Source organism: Elgaria multicarinata, chromosome 3, assembly GCF_023053635.1.
Source record: "Elgaria multicarinata webbii isolate HBS135686 ecotype San Diego chromosome 3, rElgMul1.1.pri, whole genome shotgun sequence".
In the NCBI taxonomy this organism is placed as follows: Eukaryota; Metazoa; Chordata; class Lepidosauria; order Squamata; family Anguidae; genus Elgaria; species Elgaria multicarinata.
This window is the reverse complement of record NC_086173.1, coordinates 162,484,973-162,507,662: the sequence shown is the minus strand read 5'-3', so window position 1 is coordinate 162,507,662 and position 22,690 is coordinate 162,484,973. Positions and strand designations below refer to the sequence as shown.

Here is a 22,690-nt window from a genome sequence, read left to right as displayed (position 1 = left end):
TTATCTGTCTTCTTGGACAACCTTTATGCAAGTGCTACATCCCATTGTCTTCTGAACCATGAGTCCTTCAGGAGACACGGCGTGTCTTCCCATCTTTGGGCTATTTCAAGCCTGGTAGCAACTACCTAGGTGATCGTATCTTTATAGAACATGTCCTTATGCATGGTCACAAAGAAATTCAGCAAAGCAAGTTTGGGGTTTTATTGTGATAAACTGGTTCAGGTACCACATCTGAGTCTTCGTTACAAAGTTCAGAAGTGACAGAGTGGTGGCTTCTGGCACCAAAACATGGTTTCAAATCTTTCTCGCGTGTGCCAGAAGCTTCCTGCTGCATGACTTAGGGGTTCATACTTACAGGTCTTGATTCCTAGTATTTTCAAAAATGTTCTGTGCTTTTAAGGTTATTACGGGCCATGGAGCTATGGCCCTAAACCGCCGTTGCCATCCGGTGACATTACCACTGCTTGCTGTGTGACTTTTTTTTTGATGTAAAATAAAGAAATCCCTTCTCCAATAGCTCTTTCCACACTCCGAGCATTTAAATGGTTTCCCCCCTTTGTGATATTTTTGGTGTTCCATAAGTTGTGAACTCTGACTGAAGGTCTTTTCACACTCTGAGCATTTAAATGCGTTCTCCGTTGTGTGAATAATTTGGTGTGCCGCAAGGCGTGAGCTCTGACTGAAGCTCTTTCCACATGCCAAACATTTAAATGGTTTCTCCCCTGTGTGGATTCTTTGGTGTCTCATAAGGCTTGAACTCTGACTGAAGCGCTTTCCACAGTCCAAGCATTTAAAGGGTTTCTCCCCTGTGTGAATTCTTTGGTGTGTAATAAGGTATGAGTTCCAACTGAAGCTCTTTCCACATTCCAAACATGTAAATGGTTTCTCCCTTGTGTGGTTTTTTTGGTGTGAGAGAAGTTCTGAATTCCGATGGAAGCTCTTTCCACATTCCAAGCATTTAAATGATTTCTCCTCTGTGTGAATTCTTTGGTGTGACATAAGATTTCCTCTTTGGCTGAAGCTCCTTCCGCATTCCAAGCATTTAAATGGTTTCTCTCCTGTGTGAATTCTTTGATGGCAATTGAGGTATTTCCTTATACTGAAGGTTTTTCCACACTCACCACATTTGAAAGATTTCTCCTCTTCAGGAGTTCCCCTATTGAGAAGACCTGATTTACAACTGAAGCCATTCCCACACCGAGGGCAATTACACCTCGCCTTCGCTTTGTGCATTATTTTGTGGACTTGGATTGTACAAGTGTCACCGTCCTGAGAAGCAGAAGTTTCATCCTTCCTCTTCCGTTTTGCTTCAGTTCTTTTGCTCAATGATGACTTCCGTGCTCCACCTCCTCCTTCACACACATTGCCTCCTGGAAAGGAGAAAGACAATTGGTTAGAGCTCAAGAGAGAAAGGAAGCCTGAAATCAACGCAGTACCTCTGTTAGTTATATATGGAGAACCTGGTGAAATTCCCTCTTCATCACCACAGTTAGAGCTGCAGGAGCTATACTAGAGTGACCAGATTTAAAAGAGGGCAGGGCACCTGCAGCTTTAACTGTGCTGATGAAGAGGGAATCTCACCATATATACAAGAGGGTTCTCCATATATACAAATGACACCTGCTGAAATTCCCTTTTCAATACAACTATTAAAGATACAGGAGCCCTGTCCTCCTTTTCATAGGGTCACCCTAGTTAGCGCTCAAGAGAGAAAGGGAGCCTGAAATCAAAGCAGTACCTCTATTAGTTCCTTGGCAACTTGTAGGCGTGATTCCATTGGTCAATAGTGGAGGGAAAGGCGGGACCAGCTCCATCAAGCCCCTCCTCTCCTTCAACTGTTTCCATAGAAGATGGCTGTCGTAAGAGTTTTGTAACTTTAAGTAGTGGTACCTTGGTTTGTCCCCCACCTTTTCCGTCACCAATGCCTTTTCCTTTTGTGTTGTGTCTTTTAGATTCTAAGGCACTTTAGAAAAACTGCCTTGTTACTATTTAGTTCATGTTCTGGGATCCCTTTCAGCAGGTGAGCAAGTTCAAACCCTTTTCAATAAAAAACAAATACCTTATTATTATTATTATTATTTATTTATATAGCACCATCAATGTACATGGTGCTGTACGGATTATACACAGTAAATAGCAAGACCCTGCCGCATAGGCTTACAATCTAATAAAGTTGTAGTAAACAATAAGGAGGGAAAGAGAATGCAAACAGGCACAGGGAAGTGTAAACAGGCACCGGGTAGGGTGAAGCTAACAGTATAGAGTCAGAACAAACTCAGTATTTAAAAGCTATAGGGAAAAGAAAAGTTTTTAGCTGAGTTTTAAAAGCTGTGATTGAGTTGGTAGTTCTCAAGTGTTCTGGAAGAGCGTTCCAGGCGTAAGGGGCAGCAGAAGAAAAAGGACGAAGCCGAGTAAGGGAAGTGGAGGTCCTTGGACAGGCGAGAAGCATGGCATCGGAGGAGCGGAGAGCCGAGCGGGGCAATAGTGTGAGATGAGAGAGGAGAGATAGGCAGGAGCTAGACCGTGAAAAGCTTTGAAGTCAACAGGAGAACCTGTGTTTGTACAAGGGTGACCCTACGGGAAGGAGGACAGGGCTCCTTTATCTTTAACAGTTGCATAGAAAAGGGGATTTCAACAGGTGTCGTTTGTATACATGCAGCACCTGGTTAAATTCCCCCTTCATCACAACAGTTAAGCCTTGCCCTCTTTTGTATCTGGTCACTCTAGCTATACACAAGCAGGACATGAGTGCAACAGCACCCTCCTGCCCATGTTCCCCAGCAACTGGTGACAATAAGCATATGCCTCTGATACTGGAGGTAGCACATGGCCATCAGGACTAGTAGCCATTGATAGCCTTCTCCAGGAATTGATCCAACCCCCTTTTAAAGCATCCACCTTTGTGGCCGTCACTACATCTTGTGGTAGTGAATTACAGTTTTACTATGTGCTGTGTGAAGAAGTCCTTCCTTTCATCTGTCCTGAATCTCCCACCAATCGGCTTCATGGGATGAGCGCTTTGGGTTCTAGTATTATGGCAGAGGGAGAAAAATGTCTCCCTGTCCCCGTTCTCCACCTGAGAAGCTGAGAAGCTACCCAGATAGGAGGAGGAGGAAACTGTTTACTAAAATGTAGCAAGAGTGCAGAAAGGGACTACAATGACTTTTTGGCTCTTGTAAAATGATAGATGCTTTTGAACTGTGGTGTTGGAGGAAAATTCTGAGAGTGCCTTGGACTGCAAGAAGATCAAACCAGTCCATACTCCAGGAAATAAAGCCAGACTGCTCACTTGAGGGAATGGTATTAAAGTCAAAACTGAAGTACTTTGGCCACATAATGAGAAGACAGGATACCCTGGAGAAGAGGCTGATGCTAGGGAAAGTGGAAGGCAAAAGGAAGAGGGGCCGACCAAGGGCAAGATGGAGGGATGATATTCTGGAGGTGACAGACTTGACCTTGGGGGAGCTAGGGGTGGCAACAGCTGACAGAAAGCTCTGGCGTGGGCTGGTCCATGAAGTCACAAAGAGTCGGAAGCGACTGAACGAATAAACAACAACAACATGATTTTATCAACCAGAAAACTTACTCAGAGAGGCCACAATGCCACAAATCTCCTCCATCACTTCTCTGTGTAGGGCTCTTTGGTCGGCATCCAGCAGGGCGGATTCCTCCTTTGTGAAATACACAGCCACGTCCTCAAAGGCCACCTGAAAGAAGAAACGTGGTCTGTGAACGGAAAATTCTGACCTCATCAGAAAGGAAAACTACGTTTATTTTATTTATTTAGTGTGCTTTTAAACCACTCTTTGGATGGTGTACACTACATTAAAAACCCGGCACAAACGTTCAAACCAGGAAATAAAAATAATGCTGAATAAAACCAAGATAAACCCAACAGCAAAGAATAAAGCCAATACAATGTCATAAAACCAAATTATAACCAGCACCAGAATAGAGTACTAAAAGCACCAAAAAGTTCTAAAAATGCCTGGTGCCACAAAACCACAACTTAGATGATCTAGGGTGACCACATGAAAAGGAGGACAGGGCTCCTGTAACTTTAGCAGTTGTATTGAAAAAGAAATTTCAGCAGGTGTCATTTGTATATATGGGGAACCTGGTGAAATTTCCTCTTCATCACAACAGTTAAAGCTGCAGGTGCCCTGCCCTCTTTTAAATCTGGTCACTCTAGTATAGCTCCTGCAGCTTTAACTGCTGTGATGAAAAGGGAATTTCACCAGGTTCCCCATATATACAAATGACACCTGCTGAAATTCCCTTTTCTATGCAACTGTTAAAGATACAGGAGCCCTGTCCTCCTTATCACATGGTCACCCTAGACGATCCTGGGGAGGGTGCCACCACTGAAAAGTCTCTCTCTCTCTCTTGTAGCCTCCCCCCCCCCCCCGCCTTGGGTAGCTGGAAGAAGGCCTCAGGCAATGACCTTAATGTCAGGGTAGGTAAATATGCAGGAAATATTCCTTAAGGCAACCTGGTCCCAAGTGTTTTAGTGTTTTAAAGCTTAAAAGAAGGACTTTGAATTAGGCCCAGATATGAACTGGCAGCCAGTGTACATGGAGAAGTCCTGGCATGTAGAGGAAATACACTGGAAGACTATTGTATCTTGAGGAGGTAGACGTGACACGCTATAACTGCTTCTGTTATGCCTGCTGCTCCTTTCATGCCTGGACCTCTGTAATCAGGTCTCTCGAAGGGTTAAAAGCCTTCGACTTCTTGGCTTGATATTCTGTTCATAGAATCACAGAATAGCAGAGTTGGAAGGGTCCTACAAGGCCATTGAGTCCAACCCCCTGCTCAATGCAGGAATCCACCCTAAAGCATCCCTGACAGATGGTTGTCCAGCTGCCTCTTGAAGGCCTCTAATGTGGGAGAGCCCACAACCTCCCTAGGTAACTGATTCCATTGTCGTACTGCTCTAACAGTCAGGAAGTTTTTCCTGATGTCCAGCTGGAATCTGGCTTCCTTTAACTTGAGCCTATTCCGTGTCCTGCGCTCTGGGAGGATCTAGAAGAGATCCTGGCCCTCCTCTGTGTGACAAGCTTTGAAGTATTTGAAGAGTGCTATCATGTCTCCTCTCAATCTTCTCTTCTCTAGGCTAAACATGCCCAGTCCTTTCAGTCTCTCTTCATAGGGCTTTGTTTCCAGACTCCTGATCATCCTGGTTGCCCTCCTCTGAACACGCTCCAGCTTGTCTGCGTCCTTCTTGAATTGTGGAGCCCAGAACTGGACGCAATACTCTAGATGAGGCCGAACCAGGGCCGAATAGAGAGGAACCAGTACGTCACGTGAATTGGAAGCTATACTTCTATTAATGCAGCCCACAATAGCATTGGCCTTTCTTGCAGCCATATCGCACTGTTGGCTCATATTCAGCTTGCGATCTACAACAATTCCAAGATCCTTCTCGTTTGTAGTATTGCTGAGCCAAGTATCCCCCATCTTGTAACTGTGCCTTTGGTTTCTATTTCTTAAATGTAGAACTTTTCCTAAATGTTCCTCAAGGTTAGATCTTGACTCAGGATGGGACGACTTTGGAACGCTGGAGGGTCTCTCGATGTATTAGGCTTTTAGTGAGATAAAGAGTGTACAAACATCAGGGGATCAGTATAAGGCAGGGAAGGTGCTGTGCAGATCAACACGCAGTCCCTGGAGAAAACATGTATAAAAATCCTTCCAAAGTCCCACTTGGTTTGAGCTTCGGCACAGACCGGAACGGCGGAGGTGCTGTGCAATTGGCCAACTGGAGTCGCTCCGTCTTCGTAAGCTATCCTGCTCAGCTTTGCTTATTAACTGTAATCTTTAGCCTGCTAATTAATAAATCGTTAGTCTTTTGCCCACTTGTGTTGTTATTGCTTCTGAATCTGAACTTCTCTGCATATTTGGCAAAACATGGCATTCTACCATCACATTGGTCCTACAGGATTTAAGTCTTTATGCCAGAAAGACCACAACAGAAGTGCCAGGAAAGCCTCTATTTATTTATTTATTTATTTATTTATTACATTTTTATACCGCCCAATAGCCGAAGCTCTCTGGGCGGTTCACAAAAATTAAAACCATAATAAAACAACCAACAGGTTAAAAGCCAGGCGGACCTCTCTGGGGAGCTCATTCCACAACCGGGGTGCCACAGCGGAGAAAGCCCTCCTTCTAGTAGCCACCTGCCTCACTTCCTTTGGCAGGGGCTCACGGAGAAGGACCCCTGTAGATGATCTTAAGGTCCGGGTAGGTACATATGGGAGGAGGAGTTCCTTCAAATAACCTGGCCCCAAACCGTTTAGGGCTTTAAATGTCAATACCAGCACTTTGAATCAGGCCCAGACCTGGACTGGCAGCCAGTGAAGTTGTAAAAGGACTGGCATAATGTGATCTCGCCAGCCAGTCCCTGTTAGTAACTGTGCTGCCCTGTTTTGTACCAGCTGAAGCTTCCGGACCGTTTTCAAAGGCAGCCCCATGTATAACGCATTGCAGTAATCCAAGTGAGAGGTTATCAGAGCATGGATAACTGTAGCTAGGCTATCTCTGTCCAGATAAGGGCGCAGTTGGTATATCAACCTAAGCTGATAAAAGGTGCTCTTTGCCACTGAGTTCACCTGTGTCTCAAGTGACAGTTCTGGATCCAAGAGCACCCCCAAACTACAGACCCGATCCTTTAGGGAGAGTGCAACCCCGTCCAGGACAGGGCAAACATCACCTCGCCGGATAGATGAACCACCCGCTAACAGCACCTCCGTCTTGTCTGGATTGAATCTCAGTTTGTTAGCCCTCATCCAGTCCATTACTGTGCCCAGGAACTGGTTCAGAACAGCCACTGCCTCACCTGGGTTTGATGAAAAGGAAATGTAGAGCTGGGTATCATCCGCATATTGGGAGGAGTATGGGAAGAGTATTCCACACACAGGGTACCACCGTTGAAAAGGCCCTCTCTCTTGTAGCCCCCCCCCCCCCGCCTTGGGTATCTTAATGTCAGAGTAGGTAAATATGGAGGACATATTCGTTAAGGTAACCTGGTCCCAAGTGGTTTAGGGTTTTAAAGCTTAAAAGAAGGACTTTGAATTGTGTCCAGATACAAACTGTCAGCCAGTGAAAATGGAGAAGTACTGGCATTCTACCATTGCATTGGCCCTACAGGATTTAAGTCTTTATGCAAGGCATTCACAGTCTCCTTAGTGGGAAATGTTGACAGAAGCAAAGGGAACGAGACAGATTCGTTCAGGCCCAGGTAGATGTGGAGGAATAATAGACACCCAGGCTGCCCCCTCCTCAGTGAATGGATAAGGTAACAGCGGAGGAACAGATAATACCACACTGATCATGCAACCTACCGGATCCATTTTCCCAGAAGTTGTTCTGAGTGCATCACAATGAAGAGATGGGCTGGCAATTATTTCCCTCATCCTTGGTCCATCTCCTGTGAGGTAGACAAAAGGTGAGTCCTTAAACATTCCCTCTATTTCTGGTTCACTGCAGAGGGTAGTTGTGAAAATGAAGCCAAAACTGTACCACCCATGCACAACAGGTAGGCATCAGCAGACTGAGTGTAACTCAGTGGCAGAGGTACAAAAAAATTAAGAAAAAAAATGCAAAGGGGGCCAAAAACTGACTGAGAGAGGGAAAATCTGGGTAAATGGGGAATGGAATTTAGTTGCCAGAAAAGAAGCAGGGAATCATAGAATCATAGAATCGCGGAGTTGGAAGGGACCTACAAGGCCATCGAGTCCAACCCCCTGCTCAATGCAGGAATCCACCCTAAAGCATCCCTGACAGATGGTTGTCCAGCTGCCTCTTGAATGACTAGTGTGGGAGGGCCTACAATCTCCCTAGGTAACTGATTCCATTGTCGTACTGCTCTAACAGTCAGGAAGTTTTTCCTGATGTCCAGCCAGAATCTGGCTTCCTGTAACTTCAGCCCGTTATTCCGTGTCCTGCACTCTGGGAGGATCGAGAAGAGATCCTGGCCCTCCTCTGTGTGACAACCTTTTAAGTATTTGAAGAGTGCTATCATGTCTCCCCTCCATCTTCTCTTCTCCAGGCTAAACATGCCCAGTTCTTTCGGTCTCTCTTCATATGGCTTTGTTTCCAGACCCCTGATCATCCTGGTTGCCCTCCTCTGAACACGCTCCAGCTTGTCTGCGTCCTTCTTGAATTGTGGAGCCCAGAACTGGACGCAATACTTTAGATGAGGCCTAACCAGGGCCGAATAGAGAGGAACAAGTACCTCACGTGATTTGGAAGCTATACTTCTATTAATGCAGCCCAAAATAGCATTTGCCTTTCTTGCAGCCATATCACACTGTTGGCTCATATGGCTGCAAGAAAGGCAAATGCTAGAGACTCAGCTAGACCTAAGCTAGACCTAGAACTTTAGCCCTTAGCTAGACCTAAAGTTTATCCCAGGGTCGTCCCTGCATGCTCCCAGGATATCCTGTGTGTCATTTACATGAACAGGGATGACCCTGGGACGATCCCAGAATAAACCTTAGGTCTAGCTAAGGCCTCAGATATATAAAAGGCAGAGAAAAGAATCTCATTGCCTGGATAAGTCATTTCATAGAATCATGGAGTTGGAAGGAGCCTTTCAGGCCATCAAGTCTCACCTCCTGTTCAGTGAAGGAATCCAGTTTAAAGCATCCTGACAGATGGCTGTCCAGTTTCTGCTTGAATACCTCCAAGGACGGAGTTTTTACACCACCATTGAGAAATGTGTTGTCTTGTGGGAAAACTCCATGCAAGCTGTGGGCCCACCTAGCTATAGCACTCTCCTGCCCACACTATGGGCTTACAAATCAGAATACCATGGGGCAATTTGACAAACCCATTGCTGATGTCAAGGTATATTATGTCCACACCATTTCCACTATTAGAGAAATTACCTAGGGTGACTATATGAAAAGGAGGACAGGGCTCCTGTATCTCTAACAGTTGCATAGAAAAGGGAATTTCAGCAGGTGTTATTTGTATATATGGAGAACCTGGTGACATTCTCTCTTCATCACAGCAGTTAAAGCTGCAGGAGCTATACTAGAGTGACCAGATTTAAAAGAGGGCAGGGCACCTGCAGCTTTAACTGTGGCGATGAAGGGGGAATTTCACCAGGTTCCCCATATATACAAATGACACCTGCTGAAATCCCCTTTTCAATACAACTGTTAAAGATACAGGAGCCCTGTCCTCCTTTTCATATGGTCACCCTAAAATTACCTGATCAAAAAATGAATTTATAATCTGCTTTTGAATCTTCTCAAGTATTGATGTCAGACTGACAGGCCCTATGAATCCCCGAATCTTTTTGCTTTTTGCTTTGTTTGAAGATCTAGTTTCACATTGAGAAATTAGGTTTAAATGTCCCCAGGGAAAACTGCTTATTCACAGGTGGTATTTGGCCCCTATTCAACTCGCCTGCATCACAGCTGCATCCTCCGGGACATGTCGGAGAGGGTGTAGAAAGGTATTACCTACTTCTGCCACTGTCTGGTAGTATCCTGATTTTGAACAAACTTACAAACAGAATCGGATTTGATTCCAAAACAAACGTTATTTTGAGCTCCAAACTTGCTTTGCTGAACATTTTTTTGTGGCCGGGAATAAGGACAATCTCTATTAAGACATGATCACCTCCTTGTTATTTGCTGACTTGAAATAGCCAAAAGATGGAAAGACAACACACGTATCCCAAAGGAGGGGTGGAGAAGTGGCAGATGGTCTGTGGGGCTGGCTGAAATACCAATCCACAAAAGCAGGCTTTTCACTGATTTTTTTCATCTGTTTTACAGTCTGAGGTTTTGATATTTGATATACGTGTGTGTGTGTGTGTGTGTGTGTGTGTGTGTGTGTTTGAAACCCTCTCCCCATATTTCTAAGTGTTGGTTTGGATACATAAATTCTTAAAGTAATTTTTGTGAACTGCCCAGGGAGCTTCGGTTATTGGGCGGTATAAAAATGAAATAAATAAATAAATAAATAAAGTATTTGCTGGAGAGAGCCACCTCCCCCACACAGGCTCAGGAGAACAGAAAAGCAGCCGACATATTGTAGGCATACAGGGAGGCAGAGAAGGAGGCGAAAAAGGTCTCGATCTTTACCCAGTGAGGCGGCCCCTCCTTCGCCCTCCATCCAATCAAACAGAAGCTTCTTACCGGGTATTGATGGAGGCGTCCGTACCTCAGGGCTGTCAGAGGCCTCTTGGGTAAACAGGTCCTGCACCGGAAAGGACAGAGAGAGGATCACACAGGGCAGGAGGCCGATAAGGAATGAAATCGTACAGGACAAGTCAGCAGGAAAGCTGAGCCACACCCTCCTCCAATTATTTCCATGGGGGGGGGGGAAGTGGGCAAATTGCGGGGGTTCTTATGATATCTGTGGATCTTTCAGGGTGAATTTCTCTCACCTGCTGCTCGACCTGCTTCTTGTCCTCTGCCTGGCTCAGCAGGAATCCTTCTGCCAGGGTCACCGCCTGGGAACTGGTCTCTGCTCCACATTCCCTCACCCAGCTCTCCATCTCCGGGGGCAGGACAGTTAGGAATCTTTCCAGGACAACCAGGTCCAAGATCTCAGTCTTTGTATATCGCTCTGGCTTCAGCCAATGACGGTAGAGATCGTGGAGTTGGCTGCAAACCTCTCCAGCCCCTTTGGCCTCCTGGTAAAGGAACTGCCTGAAGCGTTGGCGCTGTACGTTTGAGCTGAGGATGCCCTCGTCTAGGTCCTTCTTCAGAGTACTTTCCCAGAATCCTCCACTGTTCCTTGCCACAACGGTATTATACGCTTGTCCAGCTTCCAGGACAGCCGGGTCTTTCCATTCCTTATTTGACTTGCGCTCCAATTTCTGCCTTGAGGCAAGGACTGCAGAAATCAATGGGGAGTCCAAGGCCTGCAAAGTCAAGAGGAGGTTCTATGAATGAGCCATTATGAGGACTCCTGAGGCGGGATCATGTTCTACAATCAGATTCCAGCTCAAAATTGGCTCCTTTCTCTGTATAAAAGGCAAATAGCACGACTCAACGAGAAACTAGAGGCAGCGTGAGGCACCTTCCTGCATCATCTACCTGGTAAGCAACCTCTGCCTGATGTCGGATGGAGCTTAAGAACATAAGAAGTGTCCTGCTGGATCAGACCAATGGTCCATCTAGTCCAACACTTTGTCCATAGTGGCCAACCAGCCATCGGCCAGGGACCAACAAGCAGGACATGGTGCAACAGCACCCTCCTGCCCATGTTCCCCAGCAACTGGTGCACACAGGCTTACTGCCTCAGATACTGGAGATAGCACACAACCATCAGGGCTAGTAGCCATTGACAGCCTTCTCTTCCAGGAATTTATCCAACCCCCTTTTAAAGCCACCCAAATTGGTGGCCATAGCTACATCTTGTGGTAGTGAGTTCCATAATTTAACTCTGTGTTGTGTGAAGAAGTCCTGCCTTGTATCTGTCCTGAATCTCCCACCAATCAGCTTCATGGGATGTCCCCTGGTTCTAGTATTTTGGGAGAGGGAGAAAAATGCCTCCCTATCCACATTCTCCACACCAGGCATCATTTTGTACACCTCTGTCATGTCTCCCCTCAGCCTCCTTTTTTCCAACTAAACAATCCCAGTTGATGTAACCTTTCCTCATAGGGGAGATGCTCCAGCCCCTTAATCATTTTAGTTACCCTTTTCTACACTTTTTCCAGCTCCTTGGGTGTGGTGACCAGAACTGTACACAGTGTTCTATATTATTATTATTATTATTATTATTATTATTATTATTATTATTATTATTTTATATACTGCCCCATAGCCGAAGCTCTCTAGGTGGTTTACAAAAGTGTGGTCGCTTCCGTATCATTTATTATTAGGGATGTGCTCTGCTTCTAATCGGACCGGAGAAGCGGTAGCGGAGCGGGGGGCTTCGCCTGCCCTTAAGGCGGAGGCGAAGAGGATTGGGGGGCCGGCGGAGCGTGGCGAAGAGGATCGAGGTGAAGGCGGATCCTTCGCCTCGATCCGGAGCTCCGCCGGAAAGGTAAGTGGGGTTTACCGGGCCCTGCCGCTGTCGCTGTCGCCCATGCGGCGACAGCAGCAGGGCCCGGTAACGCCCCCCGCCCTCCTCTCCCTTACCTGCCTCCGTCTGCGGTCCGTCAGCGTCTCCAATTGAGCCCGTGGTTCCAGGAGGAAGTCTGGGCCGCACTTGCGGCCCAGACTTCCTGGTGGAACCGTGGGCTCAATTGAAGACGGCGACGGACCATGGACGGAGGCAGGTAAGGCCCCCCTCCTCCTTACCGGGCTCTGCCGCCGTCGCCGCATGGGCGGCGATGGCGGCAGGGCCCGGTAACCCCCCCTATGGGGGGGGGGGACCGGAGCTCCGATCCGGATCCGGAGCTCCGAGCGGAGCGGAGTGGGCACAGGCGGAGTGGGGGCGGGGCGGAGTGGGCCGATCCGAAAATGGCGGATCTTAAAGTGAAGCGGAGTGGGGGGTCCGTGCACACCCCTATTTATTATTAGCTCTTTTTTCACTTGTGGTATTTTTTCTAGACGGATGTGACGGGCATTGCCAGGTCATGCTGTCTTTTACTAATTCAGGAATTTCCTGACTATTGAGCATGTTTTAAGTATGGCTGAATTCTGGATGTTGGTGTGGATGTATTTTGGTAGGCCCAGTTTATATTACTACTACTACTACTACTACTATTACTACTAATAACAATAATTTCTATACTGCCCCATAGCCAAAGCTATTTACAACCATACATAGAAGTACAATATAATAAAAATTGTCTAAAAAAGTTAACATAGAAAAATTAAACAGCTTAAAACAATTCAAATTATTTACCATATTTCTTCGATTCTAAGACGCACTTTCTCCCCCATATAAACATCTCTAAAAACGGGGTGCGTCTTAGAATTGTGGGTGCGTTTATTATTTCTTAGAATCAAAGCTTTTTTCCTGTTGGTGGTACTGAAATTAGTGTGCGTCTTACAATCGATGGCGTCTTAGAATCGAAGAAATACGGTATTTACAAGACAAACGTGAACCACTCCTATCTCTGCCTGGTGTCTGATGGAGCTTTCTCTGCATCTGTATTCTTAATTTATTGGTCTTACTATATCCTTGGAAATACAAGATCTTATACACGAATATGGTAGTGTAAGGCATATTTTTATTTATTTTATTTACTGCATTCATATCCCGCCTTTTCCCTCCAAGGAACCCAAGGCAGTGTACATAATCCTCCTCCTCTCTGTTTCTATCCTCACAACAACAACACCTCTCATTCTCTCTTACTGTCAACGATGTCACGCTTACTCCGGTCAAGGAAGCTCGTAGTCTTGGCTTTATATTTGATTCCTCGCTCTCCTTTATTCCTCATATCGAGGCAGTAGCTAAATCTTGTCGTTTCTTCCTGTATAATATTGCCAGGATTCGACCATTTTTGTCTGTCTCTTCTGCCAAGACTCTCGTTCACTCACTGGTTATCTCTCGGTTGGACTACTGCAACCTCCTTCTCTCTGGCCTCCCCTCATCTCACATCAGTCCGCTGGTCTCTGTCCACCACTCTGCCACTAAGATCATCTTCCTGGCCCGCCGCTCTGACCATGTCACTCCGCTTCTGAAATCTCTTCATTGGCTCCCAATTCACTCCAGAATCCAATATAAACTTCTCCTGTTGACCTTCAAAGCTTTTCACGGTCTAGCTCCTGCCTATCTCTCCTCTCTCATCTCACACTATAGCCCCGCTCGTGCTCTTCGCTCCTCTGATGCCATGCTTCTCGCCTGCCCAAGGGTCTCTACTTCCCTTGCTCGGCTTCGTCCATTTTCCTCTGCTGCCCCTCACGCCTGGAATGCTCTTCCAGAACACTTGAGAACTACCAACTCAATCACAGCTTTTAAAACTCAGCTAAAAACTTTTCTTTTCCCTATAGCTTTTAAACTTTGAGTTTGTTCTGACTCTATACTGTTTAGCTTCACCCTTCCCGGTGCCTGTTTACACTTCCCTGTGCCTGTTTGCATTCTCTTTCCCTCCTTATTGTTTACTACAACTTTATTAGATTGTAAGCCTATGCGGCAGGGTCTTGCTATTTACTGTGTTATCTGTACAGCACCATGTACATCGATGGTGCTATATAAATAAATAATAATAATAATAATAACGACCCTGTGAGGTAGGTTGGGCTGAGAGTCTGTGACTGGCCCAAAGTCACCCAGTGGCTTTCCATGGCCGAGTGGGGACTAGAACCCAGATCTCTCGAATCCCAGTCCGACACTTTAGCCACTACACCTCGAGGTCTACCAGATTTGGCTCATTTTTGTTTAAAATTGAAGCCTGAGGAGTGTAGATGTTACAGCTCGAGCTTTAATAGCAAATAATTTCCTCCCCTCAAACAGGCAGGGCAGCCCCTGCGCCACCGGGGTGACGGACATCCCTGCTTGGCCAATCAGTGTGGTGTGCGAAGGTAGGCCCCAGTTAGGCTGTCACTGCCATCGGGGAGGGGACATAAGTAGGGTGACCATATGAAAAGCAGGACAGGGCTCCTGTATCTTTAACAGTTGCATTGAAAAAGAAATTTCAGCAGGTGTCATTTGTATATATGTGGGAACCTGGTGAAATTTCCTCTTCATCACAACCCTGCCCTCTTGTAAATCTGGTCACTCTAGTATAGCTCCTGCACCTTTAACTGTTGTGATGAAGAGGGAATTTCACCAGGTTCTCATATATATAAATGACACCTGCTGAAATTTCCTTTTCTATGCAACTGTTAAAGATACAGGAGCCCTGTCCTCCTTTTCATATGGTCACCCTAACATAGGTGGTGAGCTGAGGTGCATGAGGGGGTGGTGTGGACCTGCACCACATGCACATTTTGAAGGGGGATTCACTACGCTTGAGCCACATTGCATTATTCATGAGCCCCTCTGTGAGGAGGGGACAGAGGGACAAAAAACCGGGAAAGGAACAGGACTACTAACGCCCATGGAGATATGGGATTTACATTACTAAATATATATACTACTCTTCTTCCAATAAAATATCTGAGCAGTAAACAATAAAAAGAGGAGTGGATGATGATAATCAGAATACAGAATGAAAATCTTTAAAATTAGATTGGGCCAACGGAAGAACACCAACGGCTGTTGAAACAAAAATGTTTTCAGCCAACGCCGAAAACAAAACCACATTGGTGCCTGCCTGACGTCAATAGGCAGGGAGTTCCACAGAGAGGGGGCCAATACTCTTAAGTAGCGTGACCCTATGGAAAGGAGGACAGGGCTCCTGTATCTTTAACAGTTGCATAGAAGAGGGAATTTCAGCAGGTGCCATTTGTATATATGGAGAACCTGGTGAAATTCCCTCTTCATCACCACAGTTAAAGCTGCAGGAGCTATAGTAGAGTGACCAGATTTAAAAGAGGGCAGGGCTCCTGCAGATTTAAGTGCTGTGATAGAGGGAATTTCCCCAGGTTCCCCGTATATACAAAGGATACCTGCTGAAATTCCCTTTCCAATACAATTGTTAAAGATACTGGAGCCCTGTCCTCCTTTTCATATGGTCACCCTATCTTAAGGCTCTGCTCCAAGTGGATTCCAGGTTCTTGCAGAACCATGGCCAGCACTGGAAAAAGCAGTGAGGATTACAAACAGAAAGACGAATTAGAAAAGGAACTGTATAGGAAAGGGACTATGCATGTGAGAGGTGGGATATCCCCTTCTTCACTGATTTCAAGAAAATGTTGGGCAATTCGTGAGGATATTTATCCTTGAAAATAATCTCTGCCCCTTAAAATTATCAGGATGAAATGCTCTCACCTGCTGCTCTGTCTCCTTCTTGCCCTCCGCCTGACTCAAGAGGAAACCTTCTGCCAGAGCCACCGCCTGGGAACTAGTCTCCGGACCACATTCTCTCACCCAGCTCTCTATCTCCGGTGGAAGGACAGCCACGAACTGCTCCAGGATCATTAGGTCCAGCATCTGAGCCTTGGTGTGTCGCTCTGGATTCAGCCACCGACGGCAGAGTTGGTGGAGTCGGCTGCAAACCTTTCGGGGGCCCTCGGCCTCCTGGTAGCCGAATTGCTGGAAGCTCTGGTAGTGTACTTCTGGGCAGCTGTTGTCCTCGTCCTGGATCCTCTGCACAGTTCTTTCCCAGAATCCTCCACTGCTCCCATCCTGAACGGTCTCAGGGGATTTTCCTAATCCAGGGCCAGCCAAGTCCTGCTTTTCCATCTTCACTCTGTGCTCCAAAGCAGCCTTCAATATGGGTGAAGGTTCGCTTCCCCCCTCTTTGCCAGGTTCTGTCTTAAGGCACACACTGGCAAAAGTACCGCATAGGCCAAGCCCTGCAAAGCCAAGAACATATTTGCTGAATGAGGTATTTATGCGCACTCTTGAGGCAGGACCATATTTTTTACAATGACGTTCCGGCTGGAAATTGGCTCCGTTCTTGCAACAGAAGGCAAACGGCATTCCTAAAAGACTACAGATAAGGGGATGGGAGGGAGTTCCTGGCCATCCTGGCCACACGACAAGGGGTGAAAACAAAAAAAAGGAGTTCTTAAAGAATGTTATTTCGATAAGGCTTTCTTGAAATAATGTTTATTCAGACAAGCCAATGCGTTTCAGACTCCAAAAACAACCTGGGTCCTTTCTCAGGGCAGTTTCAAAAAGCAGCTTTAGTTCCTTATATGAATACAGTAAATTCCTAAGCTTTCGGAGTCTGAAACGCATTGGCTTGTCTGAATAAACATTATTTCAAGAAAGCCTTATCGAAATAACATCTTTAAGAACTCCTTTTTTGGCTCCCCCCACCCTGCCCCGCACACTCCTATGGGGTTCTCCCTCCCTCCTTTTTTTCCTGTCCATACTGGCCACATACCAAGGCCTTCATACGATGCTGTTTCCTTCCTGTCGCTCTTTCCCTAGCAACTTCCTCCACCCTCTTTGCCTATTCTGACACAGCCCTCTCACTTTCCCTTTGGTTATTATTTATTATTATTATTTATTGCATTTATATCCCTCCTTTTTTCCTCCAAGGAACACAAGGCAGCGTACATAACCCTCCTCCTCTCCACTTTATCCTCACAACAACAACAACCCTGTGAGGTGGGTTGGGCTGAGACTCTGTGAGAGGCCCAAAGTCACCCAGTGGGTTTCCATGGCCGACTGTGGGCTAGAACCCGGATCTTCCAACTCCCAGTCCGACACTTTTGCCACTACACCACACTGGATTGCATTAGATTGCATATCTGTGGAGAGGGACCTGATGATGATGATGATGATTTGGAGAGTGGCTAAAGGAGGAGGGCAACCAGGATGATCAGGGGTCTGGAAACAAAGCCCTATGAAGAGAGACTGAAAGAACTGGGCATGTTTAGCCTGGAGAAGAGAAGGTTGAGGGGAGACATGATAGCACTCGTCAAATACTTAAAAGGTTGTCACACAGAGGAGGGCCAGGATCTCTTCTCAATCCTCCCAGAGTACAGGATACGGAATAACGGGCTCAAGTTAAAGGAAGCCAGATTCCAGCTGGACATCAGGAAAAACTTCCTGACTTTTAGAGCAGTAGGACAATGGAACAAGTTACCTAGGGAGGTTGTGGGCTCTTCCACACTAGAGGCCTTCAAGAGGCAGCTGGACAACCACCTGTCAGGGATGCTTTAGGGTGGATTCCTGCATTGAGCAGGGGGTTGGACTCGATGGCCTTGTAGGCCCCTTCCAACTCTGCTATTCTATGATTCTATGATAAAGCACTTTTGGTGCTTTGTAAATACCAGCACAGCCACCAGCACTAAATCTGGAAAGGATCAGCCAAGAGGCAATGTGGTGTAGCGGCAAGAGCACCCTAGGACTGGGCCTTCTCAGACGGTGGCCTCCTAGCGCTACCCATTCACAGCTATTGCGATGAGAACAGTCTTTGATATTGAATGATGTGTATGTCCTCCTAAACTATTCACAGATTTCTTGGAAGTTAACATATGGTCAGAGCAAATGGATTTTCTGAGCCCTTATGACAGCCAAGACTGATATTACAACCCCGGAAGGATAAATATTCACCTCCCGTAATGCAATGGACTGAGGACTTAACAAAGCTATCAACATTTGAACGGATGGTATTTAGGTGCCACTTAAAATACATGGATTTTTGGCCTGCTTTTCTTGAAAAGTATGCATAATCTCCCCCCATTTTTTAAAAAAAGAATGTTGTACTTGATGGAATATTGATATTTCTATGGCTGTAATTTTCTGGATTTTTTTTTTCATTTTTCTTTTCACGATTTATTTTCTGTTTCGTTTCATTAAATTCACAATAAAAGGGGGGAAAAGGTTAATAAATATATATATGCATGCATGGAGTGCTGGCCTTACTGGTAGGCAGAGCGAGGCGAGCACCTCAGACAGCAGATGCTGTGTGGCAGGAAACTTGGGAGGACAAAGGTATTTGTGGCATGTGGAGTGCCCCCCCGTGCCCCCTAAGTAGCCATGCGGCCTTCAGGTGCAGTGGAATATATTACCCAGTCTCCCGGGGCGAAGTAAGATTCAATTGTGGGTCTGGTCAGCAACTGGACACAGAATGGGAAGAAGGTACCATCTTGTCCTTTGCCTCAGGCTGCAAAATGTCTTTCTCCACAGATATATTCACAGAATTGAGCAACAAGAGCGTCTCTGAACACATTCTTAGCCCAGGGGTCTTCAGAACAGAGTTCACAGTCCTATAAGACTGATCCCTTCCGGCAGGCCTACCCAGTTGAATTTTCAGATGCCTTTTAATAATGTATTGATTTTAGATGTTTTGGTCATATGTATTTTGTGGCATTTGTGTTTTTGTTGTACCCCGCCTCGATCTGGAGGGGGAGGCGTGTAACAAATAATTTTATTATCATTATTAGCGTGAGAGCCAGTGTGGTGTAGTGGCTAAGGTGTTGGACTGGGAGTCCGGAGATCCGGGTTCCAGTCCCCACTGGGTGACTTTGGGCCAGTCACAGACTCTCATCCCAACCTACCTCACAGGGTTGTTGTTGTGAGGAAAACATGGAAAGGAGGAGGATTATGTATGCCGCCTTGGGTTCCTTGGAGGAAAAAAGGAGGGATATAAATGTAATAAATAAATAAATCACACAGACACACACACGTCCCTCTTTTCTCCTACTCCTCACTGTAAGCACATGAAAGACCATGCTCGGTCTTTTCCCACAGGATCTCTTAAAAAATCCCCCCAAACCCTTCCCCCCCTCCTCTCTCAAACACAGCCTCCATCCATTCAGACATAACAAGCACACAACCCGGGTTACTCCCAGCTGGCTCCCTCAGCACTTGCTGGAGTCTTGGTGGTCTCCTCCACACACACCCATGCTGAAACTGGCTTACTTATTATTATTATTATTATTATTATTATTATTATTATTATTATTATTTTATATAGCACCATCAATGTACATGGTGTTGTACAGAGTAAAACAGTAAATAGCAAGACCCTGCCGCATAGGCTTACATTCTAATAAAATCATAATAAAACAATGAGGAGGGGAAGAGAATGCAAACAGGCACAGGGTAGGGTAAAACTAACAGTAGAAAGTCAGAGCAAAACCCCTCCTGCTCTCACTAGCCGCAAGCTGCTCCCTCCCTCCCCAGCCAGCCAGCTCATCTATTATTATTATTAATTATTATTATTATTATTATTATTATTATTATTATTATTATTATTATTATTTGTTACATTTATATATCGCCACCCAAGGCATGCGCAGCACATTTCATTAGGGTATGCACCCGGGTAGTTTTTTATTTTATTTTTTAAAGATCATAAGAAGGGCCCTGCTGGATCAGACCAAGGGTCCGTCTAGTCCAGCACTCTGTTCACACAGTGGCCAAGCAGCCATCGGCCAGGGATGAACAAGCAGGACACGGTGCAACAGCACCCTCCCACCCATGTTCCCCAGCAACTGGTGCACACAGGCTTACTGCCTCAGATACTGGAGATAGCACACAACCATCAGGGCTATTAGCCATGGATAGCCTTCACCTCCAGGAATTTATCCAACCCCTTTTTAAAGCCATCCAGATTGGCGGCCGTCACTACATCTTGTGGTAGTGAGTTCCATAATTTAACTATGCGCTGTGTGAAGAAGTACTTCCTTTTATTTGTCCTGAATCTCCCACCCATCAGCTTCATGGGATGTATACTCAGTCATAAAGGACATTATTTTTATACATTTATTTATTAAACGCTGATGACCGACTCCGTGTTTAGCTTGCCTCACTGCGGGAGGGCAGTTGCAGGTGGTGGTGGGAATGATAACCTGGACCAGAGCCATGTTTTTTTCTGTTGATAAGAAGTCTCCAAGAGGTATTGTTCAGTTTACCTCTCCACCACTCCTAGTTTATTAATGTCTCAATATTTCTTAAAAGAATAAAGTAATTCACAATATTATTGTTCTCTGCCAGTAAAGAATTGTCTCTAATATTGTTCTTTAAGAACACATGGATTTAGACTTCTGCCAATAAGTAAGCACATAGCCCTGAGGGTTAGTAGCCATTGCTAGCCTTCTCCTCCAGGAATTTCTCCAGTCCTCCTTTAAAGCCATCCAAATTGGTGTCCAACACCACATCTTGTGGCAGCGAGTTCCATAGTTTTACTCTGCGCTGTGTGAAGAAGTGCTTCCTTTTATTTGTCCTGGATCTCCCACCCGTCAGCTTCATGGGATGGATGACCCCTCTGAGTTCCAGTATTTTGAGAGAGGGAGAAAAATGTCTCCCCATCCACATTCTCTACACCAGGCATAATTTTATACACCTCTATCATAGAATCATAGAATAGCAGAGTTGGAAGGGGCCTACAATGCCATCGAGTCCAACCCCCTGCTCAATGCAGGAATCCACCCTAAAGCATCCCTGACAGATGGTTGTCCAGCTGCCTCTTGAAGGCCTCTAGTGTGGGAGAGCCCACAACCTCCCTAGGTCACTGATTCCATTGTCATACTGCTCTAACAGTCAGGAAGTTTTTCCTGATGTCCAGCTGGAATCTGGCTTCCTTTAACTTGAGCCCGTTATTCCGTGTCCTACTCTGGGAGGATCGAGAAGAGATCCTGGCCCTCCTCTGTGTGACAACCTTTTAAGTATTTGAAGAGTGCTCTCATGTCTCCCCTCAATCTTCTCTTCTCCAGGCTAAACATGCCCAGTTCTTTCAGTCTCTCCTCACAGGGCTTTGTTTCCAGACCCCTGATCATCCTGGTTGCCCTCCTTTGAACATGCTCCAGTTTGTCTGCGTCCTTCTTGAATTGTGGAGCCCAGAACTGGACGCAGTACTCTAGATGAGGCCTAACCAGGTCTGCCCTGAGCCTCCTCTTTCCAAAGCTAAACAATTGCGGGATTCACAAAGTCACGCAAATGGTTGTCTAAAACCCCAGCCCCCCAAAACCTGGGTCTGGTGTTTTGCATTTGTGTTGCACCCCGCCTCGATCCAGAGGGATAGGCAGGTTGTTGTTGTTATTTGCACCACCATCTCCCACCCACGGCTCACTTTCCTGCCTTGCATTTCACAAATGAAAAGACCACCCAGCTGCTAGACATACAAGCTACTGTCACTTTTGACCCTGAGAACTTGGCCTCCTTTCCACTTGGGGGTCTCCCCACCCACTCCTACTTTGCTTGGCTTGCATTTCCTAGTCAGCCTCCCAGGGCAGCTCTGTGGATCTCCTGCACCCCAATGCACACTGGGTGAGGTGGGGACTCACCAGATACTCCTGGATGGGGAAGACAAAGTCCAGACCCACCCCTCCCAGAAGGTGGGGTGTCCAGATCCTTATTCTGCCTGGCTCTGGGTCCGCCTTTTGCTGCCTCCAGCTGTTCTCCAAAGATCAAACACCAGGCAGGATGGGGGGGGAGGTCCTTTTGCACTGTACGACCCTCCCCTCCCCACCACCTCCCTTCCTCTCTAGGAATCCATCTCCTCTTCCGTTAACCCTTAGAAGGCCAGACATTAAAATATATTAAATATATAAAAAATATATTTAAATTTCTCTGCCTGGGAATCCAAACCTGAGATCCTATTCCCTGGGGTGACCATATCAAAAGGACGACAGGGCTCCTGTTTTTTTAAAACAGTTGTATAGAAAAGGGAATTTCAGCAGCACCTGGTGGAATTCCCTCTTCATAGAATCGTAGAGTTGGAAGGGGCCTACAAGGCCATCGAGTCCAACCCCCTGCTCAATGCAGGAATCAACGTGCTTTGGGTTCCACGGTAGTCACTCTTCCAGAAACTGACCAGGCCTAGACCCGCTTAGCTTCATCAAGGTTGCAGCATCCCATGGCATCACACCAGATAAGCTCACCACAGTGAAAGCTGCAGGAGCCCTGCCCTCTTTAGTAGAGTGACCAGGTACAAAAGAGGGCAGGGCTCCTGCAGCTTTCACTGGGCCCAAAGTCTTCCAGTGGGCTTCCAAGGTCGAGTGGGGATTGGAATCTGGGGCCAGTTCTATACCAAGCAAGATAAAGCACTTTGAAAACATTTTGACAACTGTATATGGAGTGTGTGTCCTGGGCCTTAACAGTTGTCAAAACTATTATAAACCGTTTTAAAGTAGTAGTGTAGATCCTGCCCTGATCTCCTGACTCTCTGTCCAAAACACTAGCCACTACGACACAATAGATACCAATGATTTATTTTCTCTGAATTATTTGTGAGATTGTGTGTGTAGAACGACCAGAT

General features: G+C 46.2%; 1 protein-coding gene across 1 annotated transcript; it reads right to left on the bottom strand.

Moving 5' to 3' along the window:
* Positions 1-143: 143 nt before the first annotated feature.
* LOC134395719 (zinc finger protein 397-like) lies at positions 144-21,810 on the bottom strand. Its single transcript, XM_063121881.1, has 7 exons — positions 21,717-21,810; positions 15,799-16,325; positions 10,637-10,888; positions 10,158-10,218; positions 7,347-7,432; positions 3,587-3,707; positions 144-1,370 (listed from the first exon to the last, which is right to left on the bottom strand). Exons 2-7 carry the CDS (start codon positions 16,210-16,212, stop codon positions 352-354), a joined length of 1,953 nt encoding a protein of 650 aa, XP_062977951.1. The 5' UTR covers positions 16,213-16,325; positions 21,717-21,810; the 3' UTR covers positions 144-351.
* Between the last annotated feature and the right edge of the window lie 880 nt (positions 21,811-22,690).

Bases quoted from the DNA above. Each gene is read 5' to 3' on its own strand.
- LOC134395719 (XM_063121881.1), bottom strand. From the start codon at position 16,212: ATGGAAAAGCAGGACTTGGCTGGCCCTGGATTAGGAAAATCCCCTGAG. The intron at 7,433-10,157 runs GTAAGAAGCTTC...TCTACCTCACAG, and splicing joins GACGCCTCCATCAATACCCG to GAGATGGACCAAGGATGAGG. The intron at 3,708-7,346 runs GTAGGTTGCATG...TTCTTCTTTCAG, and splicing joins CTTCTGGGAAAATGGATCCG to GTGGCCTTTGAGGACGTGGC.